This window comes from Borostomias antarcticus (genome assembly GCF_949987555.1).
Source record: "Borostomias antarcticus genome assembly, chromosome: 12".
In the NCBI taxonomy this organism is placed as follows: Eukaryota; Metazoa; Chordata; class Actinopteri; order Stomiiformes; family Stomiidae; genus Borostomias; species Borostomias antarcticus.
Genome location: NC_140245.1, coordinates 8,448,403 through 8,469,432, shown reverse-complemented (window position 1 = coordinate 8,469,432; position 21,030 = coordinate 8,448,403). Strand labels below are relative to the sequence as shown.

The following is a 21,030-nucleotide window of genomic DNA, read 5'->3' as shown; positions in this document are numbered from 1 at the left end:
CTCGGATAACCCGCTGAGTTCGTGGCTGCTATTTCACATTCGCCCTTGATCAATCCCAATACCGATCCATGGTAATAATGAATCAATCGTTCAGATCGGCAGTGCTGCATGCATGTTACAACATCATTGTTAGCTTTATTAACATAACCATAGCCTACATTTATCTCTCTAACGTTAGGCTATCCATCTTACACCAGTCGGCCATTCGATAGCTAGAAGCGGTGCCAACGTTGACCGTGGACGCGCGTAGGACAGAAGTACAACTGCGCAAGTACAAAAGTCACCGGAAGGCCAGAAAAGCACAACTGCGCAAGTACAAAAGTCACCGGAAATGGTCAAATGACTACAAATTTGCCAAGATGGCGCGGTTCAATAGGGCTTCATTGTTGATAGCGGTCAGTGAATGGAGTGGCTGTATCCAGTTCTATTAATACATCCATGCCACCGGATCACTGATGGTCACAGAATTCCGCATAACACCTGGTTGAATCAGAGCGACGCGAAACCTCCAGTTGAAAATACGTCGGTTGCTCTGCGAAGAGGGGCCAGCAGCTGATGACACAGTGGAAGTTTGAAGTGCTAACAGTAACTATAGTAACAGTAGCCTACTCCTATATGCTAACATGGATATCTTATCTTATCACTATAGCTTACAATTAGAATCAGAATCAGTTTTTATTATTAAAAATTTATTTTATTTAGTTTTTATAATTTGCCACCACCACCGCCTCCTCCTCCGAGCCAGGGAAGAGGAGAGAGAGAGAAGAGGACATCTCTCTCTCTCTCCCTGACTCTCTCTCAGTGGTCCAGAGAGAGAGAGAGAGGAGAAGGAGATACCATCTTGACATCGGCGCTCTCCGCTTTGTTTAGCCTACTCACTGCTGCCGCGTATGTTGGGGATGATGCATTACATTACATTACATTATTTACATGTTTTATTTACATGTTTTAAATTTTAACATTTGCCATAGTTAATAATTCAGCGTAAATGTTCTCCCGCTAATCAGATACCTCAACGCGAGTCTCTCAACATCATTTAAGATGTAATGCAAATGTAAATCTTTAGTGTTAATATTAACTGTAAATTAGAAATTACACACAAAACAGACATGCAGGATTGCTCCTCATTATTACAATTCTGTAACTATGACTTTATTTTAAAACCTAAGTAATTTACAAATGTTCTGACCACTGTGACAAATGTACATTTCCAATAAAGTCAGGGTGGGACTGTAATGTAACAGCATTGTCACGTCATTTAATTACATCGTAGTTACGGATTTCAGCAGCAGCTACGTTGCCGTCTCCCTGATCGGTTATTTTGGTTATTTTGCGACTGTATAGGCACGTGTCAGCTAGGTCCGCTGTTGGTACCGTCGCAAACCAAACTACGACCAATGTGTCCCGTCGGCTTTACGTACTGTGCTAGTAGGGATGTCATCTGCAGAAGTTATCAGATGCTATTATTGGATGTGTAAGAGGAGGAAAGGAGAAGAATTACAGAGGCCTAGTAGAGGACTTTGTTGAGTGGTGCGTGTAGTGATATGTAGAACATTTCGGAACATGTTCTACCAGTGTGTTGTAGCGAATGCTATCTTCTATGCAGTGGACTCAGTGAGAGTGGTGGAGGAGAGAAGAATGCTGGACCAGCTGCTGGCCATCATGGAACAATGACTCCCACCCTTTACGTACATGACACCCTGCCCTGCCCTGGCAGAGGAGCACATTCATGCTAAATGTAATTTAATGTAATTTATTGCTTTATAAATGTTCTTAGCCGGTAGACAAACATACTCCAGGAGCCTTGTTGAGAGGGGTCAGGGAAGAATTTTTTACAGCTCACTTATCTGGCCCTCGGGTGATACTGGATTTTTTGCTTCCCTCTGGAATATTTAGGGCTGGGTCGTATGCCCACCTCCCTTGTTCTCTTTAAAGCGCATTGTGTTGCCTCTGGGTATGAAATGCGCTATACAAATAAAGCTTTGATTGATTGATTGATTGATTCAGTCACAGACTGTTCCTGCCGCTGTGCTCGACGGAGTGCTTCCGGATGTCCTTACCATCCTCGATCAGAGTGTCCAATGCATCCCATGACTGGCTGGACAGGACCTGAGTCAGCTCGGAGGGTGCTTTAAGGCTTTTTGGACAGGACATGTACTGTACCAACATAGCAGGCTGCTCATTTATCTAACATGCACTTACTGTTTGACTCTTGTTTAGGCTATTTGAACTCATGTATATTTGGATTTATTTGTAATATTTTGTATCTATTATAAATGTATTTGGACTTCATTGTGCTTCTTTGTTGCCTTTGTATTGTATATTCCTACTGTAACAGTGCAGCCCCCCCAGGGATCAATAAGGAACTACTACAGTATTACCACTACTAGGCTACTGCTGCTGCTGCTACTACTACTACTACTACTAGTACTACTACTACTACTACCACCACCACCACCACCACTACTAGTAATAGTAATAGTAGTAATTTAGTAGTAGTAGTAAGTAGTAGTATTAATACTACTACTTACTACTACTACTAAATTATTACTATTCCAGTTAATGTACTGTTAAAACATTGTCACTCATGCCATGACATTTCAATAAAAAGACAACTTTAATACCACTCCCTGCTCCTCATGGGTTTTAATAACTTTGTGTTCAGTACTATGCTTGTGAGGGTAGCTGATATTTATTTTCACCACCAGGAGGTACAGTAGCTATAGGGAAATCCTGATGAAGCCAGGTTGTCTGCATTGGTGGGTTGTCTAGAAGAGAAAGCTGTAGGCTACCGTTATCTGGTCAAAGGAATAATGTGCTTTAATGCTTTTATGCCATAATTTCTGGGGCCCAGTGGTCAAGTCTGAGAGTGTAGCCTAAGTGAAAGCTGAACATGTTGATGTTGTCCTAATCTCTCTCATACTCTCTAATTTATTGGGATTTTATTTTACATTTCTAATACAATAGAGATCAAGTTTAGACTGCCATAGTTCTGTAAAATAAAAGACACAACCAGCAGTGCTGTCAGAAGTACGACTCTATTTTATTTTATGGATAAGTCAGAGTTACAGTGTGGTGGGCGTGGGGCAGTTCAGAGTTCAGTCAGAGTTCCATGGTTGTAGCACAACATGTCATGTGATCATCATCACACGGTAATAAAATGGTATTTGATGACAGAGTAGTCTAGTTTGATGACTTGCACAGACCTCATTAGCGGCTGTACGTTAGTGGACGCCAATCATATTTACATGGTTACGATAGAGAAATCATCATCGGCCAACACAAAGCGATTACTGCGTCTACCCCAATTACCCACAATGCTCGGCCATCTCGATTCTCCTCGACAGGCTGTGTAGATTCATCCTGTAACGTTACGGCCACTATTTTATGCTATGCATTTTTATTCTGTTAATAAGTGCTGACGGAAAGGGAACTTCAAAGAAGAGAAAATAACAAGGCGGACTCGGTGATAGTCAACATTTGGCAATGCCTCTCTTCACGTCTAATCCATTTGACCAAGATGCTGGTAAGTTAGGACTGATGTTATCCTGCTATGCTATCAAACGTTAGCCAAATAGCTTAGCCAGCTAGCATTGCTCCAGCTTTGTTTGTGTTTTGCCAGTACCGTTAGTGCTAGATTATGGGGGCTCTATGCTATGTCTAGCTAGCTAAAGCCCGTCAGAAGTCTATAATCAAAAGGCGTTGTCAATAACATTTCAGTTAGTACGCCAGCTAGCTAATATTCTAGTAATAACCTTATATTATGAACGTTAATCGTAACTATTGTCTTGAATTTTAATCTGTTCTTGCAGCTCCATGTGTACCCATCTGACGTTGACTGACAGCCGTTTGCTGTCTAGACTATGCTAGCACTAACAACTAGCTAGCTAGCTAACTAACATATGCATAGCTAGTATATTGTAGCAAGCTAGCGAGATATAATGATTTAGGTCCTAGTGCAGCACCGTTAGCTAGCTGGCTGTGTATCTTCAGGCACCAGCTATTGCCAGGTGATTTTAATTGATACGAGTAACTATCCAGGCTCGCTATGGCTACTATCACGAAGACCTGAGCATGTTTACCTTAAGCAAGTTACCCTTATAGCTAATGTTAGCCAAATAGAGAACAATTTGTATAGAGATTATCACTGGCTAGCATAGATTGTTAGGCAAACCATGGCCTAGGCTGTTTTGCTAGCAGGGGCATTATCTTGAAGTTGTCAGCTAAAGTAACGTAAAGAAAACTAGCCGAGCTATGTAGTGTAAGACCTTAGTGGTTGGTGTAAGAGCCTGAAGATTGGTATCTGTGCATCCACACAGTATGAGTTAGCTATAATTGAGCAATACCGTTAGTGGACGTTAGGATATGGATGTTAGGATGTGGAAGTGGTTTGAGGTCAAACCACAGAGCTATGCACCATTTCCCCTCTTGTGGTAAGTGATTCAGAGGATATGATATTCAGAGGAGATAGCTGTTTGTGTGACTGTTTCAGTTAGACTTAAATGTTGACATGGGAAAATAACAGTATGTTGATTTGGACATTGACAGTGATGTCTGTCTTCCTTTCAGAGAAAGCGACCAGTGAGATGAACACAGCTGAGGACTGGGGCCTCATCCTGGACATCTGTGATAAGATAGGACAGTCACGCACAGGGTCAGTTCAACTGAATTCGTTACAGTGGTGTTGGCCGAGCCATTATCTGAGGCAGACGTACACCAGCTTTATCGTCAGTTAGCCAGTGTAACAGTCCTCGTTTCCCCAAGGACACAAAGAGGCACCAAGTCTAAGCCCTGTTTGAATACACCTCTCTACATGTACATGCAACCTCCTCTCCTCCCCTAACCCTTACTTGAAGATAATAGATCATTGATTAGGAACGTATGTGAGGTATGTCAGCCATTCAGTCATGTAACTGAGTAAACCACGAGGAAGAAGAGAAGAATTTAGGGATGTCAACAGTTAATCGACTCTTGATTAATTGCTGATAAGAATTTTCTCGAGTAAGATTTGGTTACTCGATTAATTACTTGTTAATGGAACGGAACTTCCCGTTATCAACGGGAGTTGCGTGAAATGTAATCATGATTTAAGGTCTGACTCTGCACATGAGGGCGCCACGCCACATAGTGAAGGCTAATTGGGATGCCGGGAAATTTCAACGACACAAGGGAAGAAGACAGAAAAATGAAGCAAGCAAAGCGCAGTCCAGCGTAGGACGTTCTTATGAATTAATTGACTGTTGTTTGTTAAGGTTAACAGTTATCGATGAATGAAATTCCTTGAAATTTTCAACCCTATAAGAATATCAATGAGTGGGAGGTAAGACACACATCCACGACCAGATAGGGCAGGTACTGAGCCAAAGGTGATCAGATAAAAAGAAAGAACAGCTTGTACACTGCTATGCTCCAGTTCCACTGATTTATTGCACAGTCTCCGTTTTGAGCACCATGCTCTTCATCAGACAAGGGAAGAATATCAAACTGCCCTATCTTGATGGCTAGGTTTAGATTCAAGATTCAAGATCCGTTTCATTGGCCATGTATATGGTACACACATACTACGAGTTTGTCTAGGGTAATGGCATACGCTGTTGTAGACGACATAGGACAGGGTGCAGGACAGGACAGTGCAAATGCAATACAAAAAAAACAGTTCCAATACAAAATAGTGTCCCAGCCATATCTGCAGGGTTAGGGTTAGGTTCGGGTTCAAGCCATATCTGGGACTGGTCAAAATGGAGCTGTCATCGTAGACTCTTTGTAGACTGTGTTTAGTCTTGTGTATAGGCCCATGCTCAGGGCTTGTTTACATAGACCTATGACGTCCTCTATTCCAGGCCTAAAGAATGTCTCCGGTCTATAATGAGAAGAGTGAATCACAAGGATCCACATGTGGCCATGCAGGCACTGACTGTAAGCAGAAGGAGCTTCTTTTGCTCATTACTGTTCTGGCCTGTAGCCGCAATGGCACTTTACCTCAGACTGGCTGAGTCATTATGTTCTCTGAAATCATTGCTTGTCTTAATTGACCCAGTCTTTTGAATGGTCAATGGTACCCTGTGTTTCAAGCACATTATTCATAAGAAAAATTCCATTTCACTCCACACAGCTACTGGGTGCCTGCGTTTCAAACTGTGGGAAAATCTTCCATTTGGAAGTGTGCTCCAGAGAATTTGCCAGTGAAGTCAGCAATGTCTTAAACAAGGTCTGTATTTACTGTCCAATGTATTAGGCTATATTGATATGCTAATAGGATGTTCTGTTGGTGCATAGCAAAGCTGCCCAACTAGCTCAGTCGGTCCAGCATTGTCTCAGGGTCAGATGCAGATTTACATGTACATGTATATGGTACAATGTACAATGTACAGTGAAATGTTACTACCGGCTCCTTGATGTGCTCTAAGAAAAATTACAAATAATTGCAATTATAAATAGGACGAACCCTCATTGGGCACAGCTAAGCATTTCATTGTATATGGTACCTGTATTGTGCAAATCTGGATAATACACACAATTTATTTATCATTTATTTATGATGTTCGTTAGGCCAAAGTGAATCTTGGAAAAGTGTATCAGTTGGGGTGTTGTTGTTCAATGAGTTAGGGTTAACGTGTGTGTGTGCGTGTGTGTGTTGTGTGTGTCATCCCAGGGCCACCCTAAGGTGTGTGAGAAGCTCAAGGCCCTGATGGTGGAGTGGGCCGAGGACTTCCGTAACGACCCCCAGCTCAGCCTCATCTCAGCCATGATCAAGAACCTGAGGGAGCAGGGGGTCTCCTTCCCTGCTGTGGGCTCCCAGGTGGGTCTGCTGGCTGGCTCTGGGGCGTGGCTGGGGACAGGACCATGGCTAGGGGGGATGGGGGACAGGACCATGGCTAGGGGGGACAGGACCATGGCTAGGGGGGACAGGACCATGGCTAGGGGGGACAGGACCGTGGCTAGGGGGGACAGGACCGTGGCTAGGGGGGACAGGACCATGGCTAGGGGGGACAGGACCATGGCTAGGGCAGCAGCAGTAGTAGTAGTGCTTTATTAATCCCCAGGTAGTAGTAGTACTTTATTAATCCCCGGGGGGAAATTGCACAGTAATATGGTTAGGGTTTAGACTTGGTTGGTTATAGGGCTGGACTGAGTAATTCGAGTATTCTGCTATTCGTTCAGTAGGTTGGTATGCTGAGCTTAAAATCGCACTGAAATGAAAAAAGCATTCTGTCCCATTTTGGTTCACATAATTGGTCATAGTGTTCACCTATTCAACGATGTATGCCAAAACGTCACGTGCAATGACAGGTACCTTAGATTTTAGGCCAATAATCTCACGACATCCAACCGTCAATCAACGCTATCCTTCTATCGAATCTGTCTAAAGTTCTTAAAACCCGTCCACTTGTTAATGTTCCAATCAAATTCCTCTAAACATATGTCCCACCCTCATAGCTTGTTTGCTTCGGAAATACGTCAAACTAAGGAAGTTGGATGATCTCAAACGTCAGTTTCAGTGCGACTTTAATTCAGTATTCGGAGCTTCATTTTTGTTTAGTTTTTTTTGCAACAAAACCTTGCAATAGTAGCTCAAACTTCAATACTATTGATATCGGGGCTGATACTGCGCCCATGTACTCGTTGGTACCGATACCAAAGTCGCCATAACGTTACACTGAGTGACTCGGAATCAGCTTGATTGAAAAGGTTGCTTGTGTTTCCTCCCTCATGGGCAAAAGCCTTTCTCATTCTCTCCGTCTCTCTCCATCTCAGAGCAGGCTCCTTGCATGCATGTGGCAGGCTATTGCGCAATACCGGCAGCTTGACACAAGCCTACACATAATCAAATAAACACACACATGATCAAGTAAACACACACATGATCAAATAAACACACACATAATCAAATAAACACACACATGATCAAATAAACACACACATGATCAAATAAACACACACATGATCAAATAAACACACGCATGATTAAATAAACACACACATGATCAAATAAACACACACATGATCAAATAAACACACGCATGATTAAATCGTGAACCTATACTCAGCTAGCAAGCTAAACAATCTAGCAAACTTACAATCCACGAATAGCAGGCGGCAAATGTTGCTGGTTTGGATAACAAGGGGCCCATTGCTCCACTTGTCACCGGTAGGCTTAATAATATAGACTATGCAATGCTTCCACCTAGGGGATTTTTAACAAGTAGATTTGGGTATCCATTCGTTAACACCAATGAGTATTCAAAGCCTATAAAATGGTGTTCGGGCCAGCCCTAGTTGGTTAATCAGGTTAGAACTAAGCTGGACTGCATGCAGGTTGGTTAGATATGGACTCTATTTATCCCCGAAGGAAATTAGAGTTATTAGGGTTAGGGATTAGACTTGTTGGTTAATAGGATAAGGGTTTCGACTTGGTTGGGCAATGTTCTGCAGGGCTCAGTGATGCTTGAACAGCTCTGGGCAAGGTCAAGGCTGGTCTTATGTTATACCATGCTATTCAATGCTCTGAACTTCTGATGTGTGAGTGTGTGTGTGTTTGTTTGCAGGCTGCAGAGCAAGCCAAAGCCAGCCCTGCGTTAGTGGCTAAAGATCCCTCCACCTCAACAAACAAGAAGGAGGAGGAGGACCTGGCAAAAGGTGAAGAGAGTGCTCTGTTGATTGGTTTTCAGTTAAATGAACACCCTTTCCTAATGAGCTGGCACTTTCCTCAGAGCATGCCATTAAACTCAATGGGTGATTTAAAAATCTTTAACTGAAACGTAATCTTTTGCTCTGAGCACGCCATTATCTGGACGATAAAACTGAGCATGTCATTATCCGCAATGGATGATATTAAAATCTTTTCACCTTACTCTCTTTTCCATTCCATCTCTCTCTCTCTCCTCCCATCCTCCTCCATCTTCTCTCTCTCCCCCCGTCCTCCTCCATCCCTCTCTCTCCCCCCGTCCTCCTCCATCCCTCTCTCTCCCCCGTCCTCCTCCATCTTCTCTCTCTCCCCCCGTCCTCCTCCATCCCTCTCTCTCCCCCCGTCCTCCTCCATCCCTCTCTCTCCCCCCGTCCTCCTCCATACCTCTCTCTCCCCCCCCCTGTCCTCCTCCATCCCTCTCTCTCCCCTCCTCCATCCCTCTCTCCCCCCGTCCTCCTCCATCCCTCTCTCTCTCTCCCCCGTCCTCCTCCATCCCTCTCCCCCATCCTCCTCCATCCCTCTCTCTCCCCATCCTCCTCCATCCCTCTCTCTCTCTCCTCGTCCTCCTCCATCCCTCTCCCCATCCTCCTCCATCCCTCTCTCTCTCCCCATCCCCCTCCATCCCTCTCTCTCTCCCCCCGTCCAACTCCATCCCTCTCTCCCCCCGTCCAACTCCATCCCTCTCTCTCTCCCCATCCTCCTCCATCCCTCTCTCTCTCCCCATCCTCCTCCATCCCTCTCTCTCTCCCCGTCGTCCTCCATCCCTCTCTCTCCCCGTCCTGCTCCATCCCTCTCTCTCTCCCATCCTCCTCCATCCCTCTCTCCCCTCGTCCTCCTCCATCCCTCTCTCTCCCCGTCCTCCTCCATCCCTCTCTCTCTCTCTCTCTCCCCGTCCTCCTCCATCCCTCTCTCTCCCCCTGTCCTCCTCCATCCCTTCTTTCTCCCCAGCCATTGAGCTGTCTCTGAAGGAGCAGCGGTCCCAGCCCCAGACCTCTCTCTCCGGCCTCTACCCCAGCGCCTCCTCCAGACTCCTGTCCTCCCACAAGGCCGACGGCAGGAAGGTGCGCGCCATCTACGACTTCGAGGCGGCGGAGGACAACGAGCTCACCTTCAAGTCGGGCGAGATCATCACCATCCTGGACGACAGGTGAACTTCGTCCCGGAGCCGCGTGACCCCCTGGTGGTCTTTCCCCAAACCCTGGCTCGGTCTCTCCTCACCTTCTCCCACCACGTAGGAGGGAGGGGATCTGAGGCTCCTCCCCCAAAACCTTCTCCTCCATTGTGTTTTGAAAAGATATTAAGGCGATTAGCCCCAAATCAGCAGCTAATGTGGTGGTTGTTTTGTTTGCAGCGACCCCAACTGGTGGAAGGGGGAAACGTACCAGGGAGTGGGGTTGTTCCCCTCTAACTTTGTGACTGCAGACCTCACTGCGGAGCCTGAGATGAGTAAGTACACACGCACACACACACACACACACACACACACACACACACACACACACACACACACACACACACACACACACACTCCCAGTCCTTTATTTATTAATGTTTTTGTCTACTGCCTATTCTGGATCCTTAGTGAAGACGGAAAAGAAGACTGTCCAGTTTAGTGAGGACATCCAAGTGGAGACCATCGAGCCTGAACCTGAGCCAGTCTACATAGACGAGGTACTATCACCATGTACTGCACCTGAGCCAATGAGTCTACATAGACGAGGTACTATCACCATGTACTGCACATGAGCCAGTGAGTCTACATAGACAACTTACTATCACCATGTACTATCACCATGTACTGCACATGAGCCAGTCTACATAGACAAGTTACTATCACCATGTACTGCACCTGAGCCAGTCTACATAGACGATGTACTGCTGCTATAACCTCCTCCAACTCCTGTACATATGCACATCTGTAGACTCACAAGTCAATCTCTAAACGCTTCACTCACAACTAGAGAGACTGAGGACATTCTCCCAGCCTTTGTTCTTAAAACTGACTGGGTTTCTAGCGAGCGAGCTCTCTTCTAATATAATGTGGACTGTCCAAAACCCTAACCCTGGCCCTCTGACTACCATTCAGGAGAAGATGGACCAGCTTCTGCAGAGGATCCAGAGTGCAGACCCCACAGACAACCAGTCAGACGCCTGTGAGCTCCTACAGCTTGAAGGTCAGTCAAGGGACGTCATGCTGCAGGTCTGAGATGGGTTCAGGGTTCGACATGTTGAGAGAGGGTCAGGGTTTAGACATGCTGAGAGAGGGTCAGGGTTTAGACATGTTGAGGGAGGGTCAGGGTTTAGACATGTTGAGAGAGGGTCAGGGTTTAGACATATTGAGAGAGGGTCAGGGTTTAGACATATTGAGAGAGGGTCAGGGTTTAGACATATTGAGAGAGGGTCAGGGTTTAGACATATTGAGAGAGGGTCAGGGTTTAGACATATTGAGAGAGGGTCAGGGTTTTAGACATGTTGAGAGAGGGTTAGGGTTTAGACATGCTGAGAGAGGGTCAGGGTTTAGACATGTTGAGAGAGGGTCAGGGTTTAGACATGTTGAGAGAGAGTCAGGGTTTAGACATGTTGAGAGAGAGTCAGGGTTTAGACATGTTGAGAGAGGGTCAGGGTTTTAGACATGTTGAGAGAGGGTCAGGGTTTAGACATGTTGAGAGAGAGTCAGGGTTTTAGACATGTTGAGAGAGGGTCAGGGTTTAGACATGTTGAGAGAGGGTCAGGGTTTAGACATGTTGAGAGAGGGTCAGGGTTTTAGACATGTTTAGAGAGGGTCAGGGTTTTAGACATGTTTAGAGAGGGTCAGGGTTTAGACATGTTGAGAGAGGGTCAGGGTTTTAGACATGTTGAGAGAGGGTTAGGGTTTAGACATGCTGAGAGAGGGTCAGGGTTTAGACATGTTGAGAGAGGGTCAGGGTTTAGACATGTTTAGAGAGGGTCAGGGTTTAGACATGTTGAGAGAGGGTCAGGGTTTAGACATGTTTAGAGAGGGTCAGGGTTTAGACATGTTGAGAGAGGGTCAGGGTTTAGATATATTGAGAGAGAGTCAGGGTTTAGACATATTGAGAAAGGGTCAGGGTTTTAGACATGTTGAGAGAGGGTTAGGGTTTAGACATGTTGAGAGAGGGTCAGGGTTTAGACATGTTGAGAGAGGGTCAGGGTTTAGACATATTGAGAGAGGGTCAGGGTTTAGACATATTGAGAGAGGGTCAGGGTTTAGACATATTGAGAGAGGGTCAGGGTTTTAGACATGTTGAGAGAGGGTCAGGGTTTAGACATGCTGAGAGAGGGTCAGGGTTTTAGACATGTTTAGAGAGGGTCAGGGTTTAGACATGTTGAGAGAGGGTCAGGGTTTGGTCAGGGTTTAGACATGTTGAGAGAGGGTCAGGGTTTTAGACATGTTGAGAGAGGGTCAGGGTTTAGACATGTTGAGAGAGGGTCAGGGTTTTAGACATGTTGAGAGAGGGTCAGGGTTTTAGACATGTTGAGAGAGGGTCAGGGTTTAGACATGTTGAGAGAGGGTCAGGGTTTTAGACATGTTGAGAGAGAGTCAGGGTTTAGACATGCTGAGAGAGGGTCAGGGTTTAGACATGTTGAGATAGGGTCAGGGTTTAGACATGTTGAGAGAGGGTCAGGGTTTTAGACATGTTTAGAGAGGGTCAGGGTTTTAGACATGTTGAGAGAGGGTCAGGGTTTTAGACATGTTGAGAGAGGGTCAGGGTTTTAGACATGTTGAGAGAGGGTCAGGTTTAGACATGCTGAGAGAGGGTCAGGGTTTAGACATGTTGAGAGAGGGTCAGGGTTTTAGACATCATGTTGAGAGAGGGTCAGGGTTTTAGACATGTTTAGAGAGGGTCAGGGTTTTAGACATGTTGAGAGAAGGTCAGGGTTTTAGACATGTTGAGAGAGGGTCAGGGTTTTAGACATCATGTTGAGAGAGGGTCAGGGTTTTAGACATGTTTAGAGAGGGTCAGGGTTTTAGACATGTTGAGAGAGGGTCAGGGTTTAGACATCATGTTGCAGGTCTGAGAGGTGGATGGAGGCTCGGTAGCAGGGGAACTGCTAGCATTGCTCACCATTATATTGATAGATGCTGTTTGCTTGCTCAGGTGCTTGTAACCAGATGGGACCGCTCATTGACCAGAAGCTGGAGGACATCGACAGGTAGTTCAAATAGGTTGATTTCTCTTGTTTGTGATATTGTGATATGTTTGTGGGAGTACAGTATAATGCTTAGGTTTCTCATAAAGTGTCAAATGTCAGCATTCTATTTGTGGGTAGTCAGTCACACGCGCGCGCACACACACACACACACACACACACACACACTACTCATGAGATCATCTATAGACAATGGTAATTGAGGACCCCTGCCCACTGCATGTGTGCGTGCGTGCGTGCGTGCGTGCGTGTGTGTGCGTGTCCAGGAAGCACTCTGAGCTGTCGGACCTGAACGTAAAGGTGATGGAGGCCATGTCTCTGTACGCCAAGCTGATGAACGAGGACCCGGTGTACGCCATGTACGCCAAGCTGCAGAGCCAGCAGTACTACATCCAGCAGCAGCAGCAGCAGCCGGCCAACGGGGCCCAGCAGGTGGGTCGCGCACACACACGCACTCTCCACCGGTAGCTAGATTTAGCACACACACACACTCTCCACCAGTAGCCAGGTAAGCACACACACACTCTCTCCACCGGTAGCCAGGTTTAGCACACACACTCTCTCCACCGGTAGCCAGGTTTAGCACACACACTCTCTCCACTGGTAGCCAGATTTACCACACACACTCTCTCCACTGGTAGCCAGGTTTAGCATGCACACACACTCTCCACTGGTAGCCAGATTTAGCACACACACTCTCTCCACCGGTAGCCAGGTTTAGCATGCACACACACTCTCCACTGGTAGCCAGGTTTAGCATGCACACACACTCTCTCCACTGGTAGCCAGGTTTAGCACACACACACACTCTCTCCACTGGTAGCCAGGTTTAGCACACACACACTCTCTCCACTGGTAGCCAGGTTTAACACACACACACTCTCTCCACCGGTTGCCAGGTTTAGCACAGACACTCTCTCCACCGGTAGCCAGGTTTAGCACACACACACTCTCTCCACCGGTTGCCAGGTTTAGCACAGACACACTCTCTCCACCGGTAACTTGCTTTTTAGCACAACTGCATTTCCCCGTGTGTTGGGCGGGCCAGGTGTATCCCGGCCAGTCCGCAGGGGGCTCGTATGCGCTCGGCAGCACAGGGGTGCAGGGCTACAGTGTTCCTATGGAGCAGGTCCAGGGAGGTCCCATGGCAGGACAGCCTGCCCCCAGGTAAGACACAACTGTCCCGCAGGTATGACAGACAAGACAGGGGCCTGTCTAGTGTCCAGTTAAAACTACAAAATACATAGGTTTCCTTCTGCTAACTCTTCTTGGTTTAAATGTGAGCCTTAAATGTGACACCTTATCTAAGTGGTAAATACATTTACAGTCCAACCACAACTGGCCCCTCATGTACACTTAGCCTTACATTGTTGTTATGGCATTCTAGCATCACACCTACGTATAAACATATCCATTTTTATACATCTTTCTTGGTTTTCTGTTTTACCACATTAAAATGCCTTGGCATCTCAAAGCCCCAGTCTGATTGAAAAGTAAATACAATTTTGCGTGGTTATTTACCATACAACAGCGCCCCCTAGGGTTCTGTGTTCTCCTCACCGCGCTTCATTTTATAGTCATGTCAGTGTTTCCCCATACAGGTACTGCAAACTGGCTAGGTAGATTATGTAGGCCGAGAGGAATCCAATGATTGATTGATTGATTGATTGATTGATTGGTAGACAGACAGACAGACAGACAGAAATATATGTTTATTTCCTCAAGTTCCAATCATTATTTTTCCTTGCGCAAGTGTCTGACAAAAACAAAAGAAATGTATTTACTTTTCGATTGCAGACTTGGGCTTTAACATATAAATAATAAGGCTTAGCTATAAAACACATTACAATGTCACTGATAAATAATCAGTCATTACAAATAATATTTGCTTGAATCGGTATCTAAAAGATGAGTCCATTGTTGTCAGAGTCGGGTGCTAGTGACTGTGTCTCCCTCCTGGCAGTGACGTCCACATGTACATGGGCCAGCCCCCCCTCTACAGCCCGGCCCCAGGAAGCATGGCCCCGGCAGACATCCAGTCCTACCAAAACACAGCCAACGCACCCGCCGGCATGGCCCAGAGTCATCCCAGCTACGGCGCCCCCCCTGGCCAGAGTCTACTGCCCCCCTCAGACACCCAGCAGACCCCCCACCCCGAGAAAGCCCTTCTATAGGACCCCCTGAGGTCCACACACACCCGAAACATGCGCACACACATTACTGTTAGCACTATACATAAAAAGTACACACACTCCAAAGATTTACAGTCTACAGACATATATGCACACACACAGCACACAGCACACACACACACGCAGGTTCTGTACATACGCACAGTCGCACACACACTTTGATTCAGACCCGTTTTCAACTTTGTTCCTTATTCTCAACACAAAACAGAGGGTTCCCTGGGTGCGCCACAGCATGACAACCCACCGGGAGGGCTGTCACCAAGTCGAGAAGGGTGCTGTCCCCAAGTCAAGAAGGGTGCTGTCCCCAAGTCAAGAGGAAGGGGTGCAACATCGTTGGTCTTTCTTTCAACTTGGTTTGCTTTTTTAAAGGACGCTACTCGGTCGAGTGATGACGGCAACATTAAGCTACTTCATTCAGTGTTACTGTCGCATAACTTTACAAGTACTTAAGACTGGAGCCACTTTCCAGAGAAGCGAAATGAAGAATTCAAGCATGCACATGTTGTATATATTGTACTGTACTAGTGAGTCCTCTAAGTTCCACATGTTCTGGTGTTTGACAGTACAGGGCCTGGAAGGTTGCAGGGTCGAGCTCAAACTCATCATTCATTTCCCGCCTTCCTACCTTGATTGACATGAAAGCTGTGGACGGCTCTTAAGCAGGGGCAAAAGGGAGTTCCCTTCACTACGCTGAGATGATGATGTCCTTCGTCATCCGAGGTGATGGGAAACAAGGGTACTAGTCTGGCTCACGCTCCCACCTCAGGAGAGGGGGGGGGGGGGGCGGCTCCTGTACTACCAAACACTGCTACAGCTCTGGATCCACCGGACTGGCTGCAATGAAGAAGTGTCTCTTTTAAGTCAGTGTTAAATTGATACTATGTTTTTTGTAGTGCATTTTAATTTATATATTTGATGATTATTGTTATGATATTTTAAATGCACAGTGCATTACAGAATATGTAATGAGAGGGAAAATAAGGAATGTAATATTCTGCCTAATTAACTTGTATATTTAAATTGCCCCCGTGAGAGGCGTTCTCTCCGTCTCCTTTGTGTTATCCAGGAGCTGCTTGTACTGTAGAGAAGGGTTCAATGGAAATGCGAGAATTATCTCCATCCCGTTTCACAGTTGTCCCCCCGAAACCCTTTCAGGCAAATGCATAACCGTGAACCCTAGTGAATATTTATTACTCTTAATGAAGCAACTATGAACTAATTTCCACACTAAAGATTTTAATGCAATGGAAGGCATCAGGTGTGTGTATAGTTCAGTATATGCCTGTAGACATTTCAATTTACCTGAAATTCTGGAAAATAACTTCCATTGTAAAAGCTCATGGTTCCCCCCTTCTAATGTAGCCCTCGTTTTTGTTGGCTGAGGCACTGGGGCGGAGACAGTGATGTTGAGTGGCATTACAGGCCGGGTTGAGTAATCCGTTCTGAAAGTGTAGGTTTGAGGTCCTCGCTGGGGTCCTGGCTGCACGGTAACCTAAACTCAGTTGCAGTGCGACCTGTTCAGAGGGTCAAACCCAATGTCCGACTGGTAATGTAGCAGGTGAAATGAGGAGCCTGGGGACCTCCGGCCCATCAGCCAGTTCTTAAGTCATCATAACGATGCCACTTATTTGCACCACCAGATGGGGTCTGACGCAGCCCTGATGTTACCTTAATGTACAGGAATGAGATGCTGCATCGTACAGTAAAACATTGTAACGGTTCTGTTCAACGTACCCTGTTTGTATGTATCTCTTTTAACTATACTTATGAATTGGTATTCACAATAAAACTAGAACCAAATGTACACAGTTCTGTTGAAAGTTTAATTTTCTTTTACATTTACATGGAGGATTAAAGTTGGAGTGTAATTGTTAAAAGATGGGGTTAGAGGTAGCCCTAATTGAAGTCGTCAAATTTTGTTCTAAAGCATATTTAAAAACAACTCGCATTGACTTAAGTGCTGTACAAGTCAAAGCAGGTGGTAAAAATGCAATAATTATCACAATAAACAGGGTAAAAACAGACATAACCATGAGCACACACAACACAAGTACAAAATGAGAGCACATAGGCACATATAAAATCATAAAATAAAATCATGTTAAGTGTAATAGAAGTGTCTTGCTTATTTTTATCCACTAGGTGGAGATAGATGCATCTGGTAAATCTAGTAAATGTTCCTAAATGTTGATATTTTTCTCTAAACCATTGAATATCACACACCAAATGTAGCCTACAATACTTGATTAGTTTAACATAATGGGTGAACTAACTAGGGAGTTTTTCACAACTCAAGGGCAAGGCTCTATATCGAAAGTTCCCCTCAGAATTGACAACATGAGTGCTACTTTTTGTGACGCCATAAAAAGGTGAGCCTTACCGCCTCATTGCTTGGGCAGTAAAAGTATATGAGTGCCAGCGCACATTAAGCAGTGTGAACGTGCAGAGTCCAGCGCAAGGTTGGCTGGTTCCCGAGGGAGATGCTAGTGGACACTTGACGCCATCAGCCCTGAGGACACAGTGATACAGGAGGGCTTTCACACTCACCACGATGCCCTCCGGTCGGACCATCAAGCTCATCCTTTACGAGGCGCTGCAGTTTGCGGCGCTCAGCGTGCCAGTGTTCGTGCTCATGGAGAGGTTTGCGTCGCTCATGTCTCATGTGAAAGGTGACATTACGGCCTACTGGTTGGTAGTGGCGACATCCATCGCCTACGTGACCTCCGTCACCCTGCTGGTGTGGGTCCCGCTCAAATACCTCATCATGAAACGGCACAGGTGCATCACAGAGATCACACAGTGGTGAGTGAGGTTGGTGGGGAAGAAAAGCTTTTAGACAAAGAGATGGGCTGTATGGATGTTGATGTGTTGATTTGTAGTATGAATACAAGTGTACTGCAATATACTGTGTGTGTGTGTGTGTGTGTGTGTGTGTGTGTGTGTGTGTGTGTGTGTGTGTGTGTGTGTGTGTGTGTGGATTTTCTCTCACTAGAAAGTGAGAAATTTACCAACAACTAAAAGTAATGTTTTCTTTCAGGAGACCAACAGCATTGGCGTATGTGGTGTTATGTACATTACCATGTTTTGCTATTCTGATAGCCAGCTCTAAGGTACAGTAATGTCACCTTTGTGGCATATTTTGTCGCAAAGATAATTTAATTAATGAATTCTATTGAATTTCATATCATACCATTATTTAATATCATTCTCTAAGGCATGATGACAATCAGTTCATTACATTGTCTTGTCAGAACTGCAGGAGAACTGTGGACACAGCACATAGCAGCATGGAGTAAAGGTTGCTGGGAAATAGACTTGGTCACAGGACCATGACAGAGTCTTAGATACTCAGTAACCCACCTTCAGAACAATCAGTTGGTCAATAACCGAGACTTTAATGATATCCGCTGGAATGAAGAAGGAATTTTAACACTCAGCTTGTCACACTGTGATTTTTTTTCCACACTAGTGCTACAGTAGCTGAATACATAACAGTGACTGACAACCCAGACTTCGATGCAAAACATTTCTGACACATTTATACACTTCTTAAGCTGGTGTTAAAGACATTCAGTGACATTGTAATGTGTTTTATTGCTAAGCCTAAGGTAGTAAAATGACATGGGGTCATATCAATTGTATTTTATTTGCTTGTGTTTTATCCATGGGCAAAATACTAGTCAGTATAATTGTTTTTTTTTCTCGTTCTTCCTCATTTGTGTCTGTCATTGTCGCTGTTCCAGGTGCAGGTTGATAGGAACATGAGATATGACCACTTCTGTGAGCTGCCCGTCTCTCTGGTGCTCTTCTCCCTCATCTGTGTGGACGTCATCGAGAGGATTCGGCCGTGTCGTCTCACTGGACAAGGTACTGTACCGCTGTCTTGGCACACACATAACCAGTCAAGCCACAGGCTCTTTAAGTAACAATACTGCTATTTCCTATGAAATTATAACACACATCAGGCAAACTTAGATTTTTTTGAGTGTGTTATCTCTCTTTAAATCTATATCTCTTTAAAACGGCCCCAGCAGGACTGAGTTTGCCGTAACCTTGTGATGAGAGACTGACGTAGCTTGTGTCCTCTTGTCCTTGCCAGTGGACAGTCTGGAGGTGGACGTCGACATGTCCGGGCCGGTCCTCACCCACCTGGAGCAGGTCAGCACCGTGGCCGGCCAGCTGTACTCTGACAGGGGTCAGAACGGGTCGCCTGCCCGGGCAAAGACCAGGAACGGCACGGCGCAAAGGGCGGACCCAGACCAGTACAGCCTCTCGGTGGCCAGCTCACGAGCAGCTAGCTCCGCCTACCTGTACTCATCCTCTCACTCCCACTCAGGACCGCTGCGCTTCCTGTGGGCGCAGGACATGAGGGCAGAGATCTTGGTGCATAGCTTCCTGTTCTGGGTGGACACGGTGGAGATGGTGCGTGTGGCGGGGGAGCCCGCGGTCTTCTACTCAGGCTGGGTCTTTCCCGTCTACATCCTGGCATCTCTGTCCGCGCTGAGGATTGTCATCGCACCACACAATGCCTTGCTGGCCTCCGCAGGCTTCGCTACCCAGGACTTTCCCTTCCTTGTCATCCGAATCGCCCTCATTATTGTGTTTGGCTACGTGACCCCCGTGCTGTATGCTGTGAAGAATCTACTGGTGTGCCTGGCGTACGCTTACTTCACTTTCTTGAGAAAGTTGAGAATATTTGGGAGGGGAAGTATGTTCTGAGGTTATGAGGTTGATGCAATCGGTTATAGATAGAATTACACAGGTCCTTTGTGGACAATTGAATACATGTGTTTGTGTTCATGGGGAATTCAGTGTTGTTGATACTGAAGCTTGAGAGCATTGGCTATTTAGTCAATGGTTTCAAAGCATTTTTACAAATTCATGCAATATAACAAAAGACCATCTCTCTATATGGAAGTATTGGTATATAATGTGACATATACTCCCACTTTCGTTGTAGATATGTTTGAATGCAATTTCTGTATTTATTAATTTTGATATAATACATATTCTTTTTTTCAGTTTGCACCACCTTTTACATATTTTTATAAATACATTGTTTATTCTTTAGTTTCACAACAGAGATGTTAAAATGCTTTACTTCGATGTATGATCTCTATGAAATAATAAGTAAATGTTTGTTCTTGTTTTGTTCTGTATTAATTCTATAGATTTTACTGAGTGAATGCTGAACTGCAGGTCATACAGTATATTACTGATGCAATGATGCAAGACAATCATGGCCGATGATAAAGACAACTTGCTCTTTTTATTTCTGATATCTTGATATAGTTTCTCGTTCTCCATTGTGAAAACGAAGGGTAGTAAAACAGAGAAGCAAACCTTCTTAGGTTAGTCTGGCTCAACGTTTTTGAGATAAACCTCCCATTGGCACCGCTCAATTCCAGTGGCACCAATCAGATTCAAGCCCCGACACAAGACACACACACACACACACACAAAGCTTAGCGCCCCCCAAGATGGCTGTGATTGGCTTAAAGTAACAGTGTTTTTCCCAGATCTCAGAACAGAAGCAGACAGGGGAGAGAAAGAGGTAGAGAGCAGGTGAAGGGTTAGGATTAAAGAGAAAGGTGAAGAGATAGAGAAAGAGAGAATGTAATATAAACATATGTTTCTCATGCCAATAATGCCCTTTGAAGTGAATTGAGAGAGAGAGAGAGGGCAAAATAAAGGGCAGACAGATGAAGTACTGGGCGGGTGTTGTAGATCGTTTCGGGGGGAGGGGGGGGGCATTGTAAATTGGTGGGGCTAGAGGCACATTTGAATTCAGGCGGTGTGTCTCCTGCGCTAGCGGAATCCTACCTGCTTTAGCATGGCAACAGGGAGGTAGCAGCAGTATCATTCGGCTGCAGCCTGTAAACACACACTCACAAGCACACACACACACACACGTGCCATAGTCTCCACAGGCAGGGAGAGAGAGTGATACAGGTAAGCAAGAATACCCCTGATGAGAGAGAG

The 21,030-nt window shown here is 45.5% G+C and overlaps 3 protein-coding genes across 3 annotated transcripts in view; all 3 read left to right on the top strand.

Moving 5' to 3' along the window:
• Positions 1–1,674, top strand: part of LOC311315678 (collectin-12-like) — a gene marked incomplete at both ends in the record, with an annotated part of 52,339 nt that extends 50,665 nt beyond the window's left edge. The window contains one exon of the mRNA XM_084446382.1: positions 1,607–1,674. Coding sequence (XP_084302508.1) covers positions 1,607–1,674 — 68 coding nt within the window. The remainder of the gene's footprint in view (positions 1–1,606) is intronic.
• A 1,701-nt stretch (positions 1,675–3,375) lies between these two features.
• On the top strand, positions 3,376–17,078 carry stam (signal transducing adaptor molecule (SH3 domain and ITAM motif) 1). Its single transcript, XM_084447077.1, has 14 exons — positions 3,376–3,526; positions 4,570–4,654; positions 5,841–5,916; positions 6,113–6,208; positions 6,653–6,799; positions 8,547–8,637; positions 9,635–9,833; positions 10,038–10,132; positions 10,269–10,357; positions 10,773–10,860; positions 12,805–12,859; positions 13,123–13,288; positions 13,905–14,023; positions 14,820–17,078. The coding sequence occupies exons 1-14, from the start codon at positions 3,487–3,489 to the stop codon at positions 15,028–15,030; spliced, it is 1,557 nt and encodes a 518-aa protein (XP_084303203.1). The 5' UTR covers positions 3,376–3,486; the 3' UTR covers positions 15,031–17,078.
• A 521-nt stretch (positions 17,079–17,599) lies between these two features.
• Positions 17,600–19,767, top strand: tmem236 (transmembrane protein 236; the record flags this gene model as incomplete). Its single annotated transcript, XM_084447080.1, has 4 exons — positions 17,600–17,850; positions 18,086–18,158; positions 18,792–18,915; positions 19,148–19,767. 4 exons carry the CDS (start codon positions 17,600–17,602, stop codon positions 19,765–19,767), a joined length of 1,068 nt encoding a protein of 355 aa, XP_084303206.1.
• Positions 19,768–21,030: the final 1,263 nt, after the last annotated feature.

Coding starts and splice junctions, on each gene's coding strand:
- stam (XM_084447077.1), top strand. CDS start 3,487: ATGCCTCTCTTCACGTCTAATCCATTTGACCAAGATGCTG. Junction 10,358..10,772: donor AGCCAGTCTACATAGACGAG/GTACTATCACCA, acceptor ACTACCATTCAG/GAGAAGATGGACCAGCTTCT. Junction 12,860..13,122: donor AAGCTGGAGGACATCGACAG/GTAGTTCAAATA, acceptor GTGCGTGTCCAG/GAAGCACTCTGAGCTGTCGG.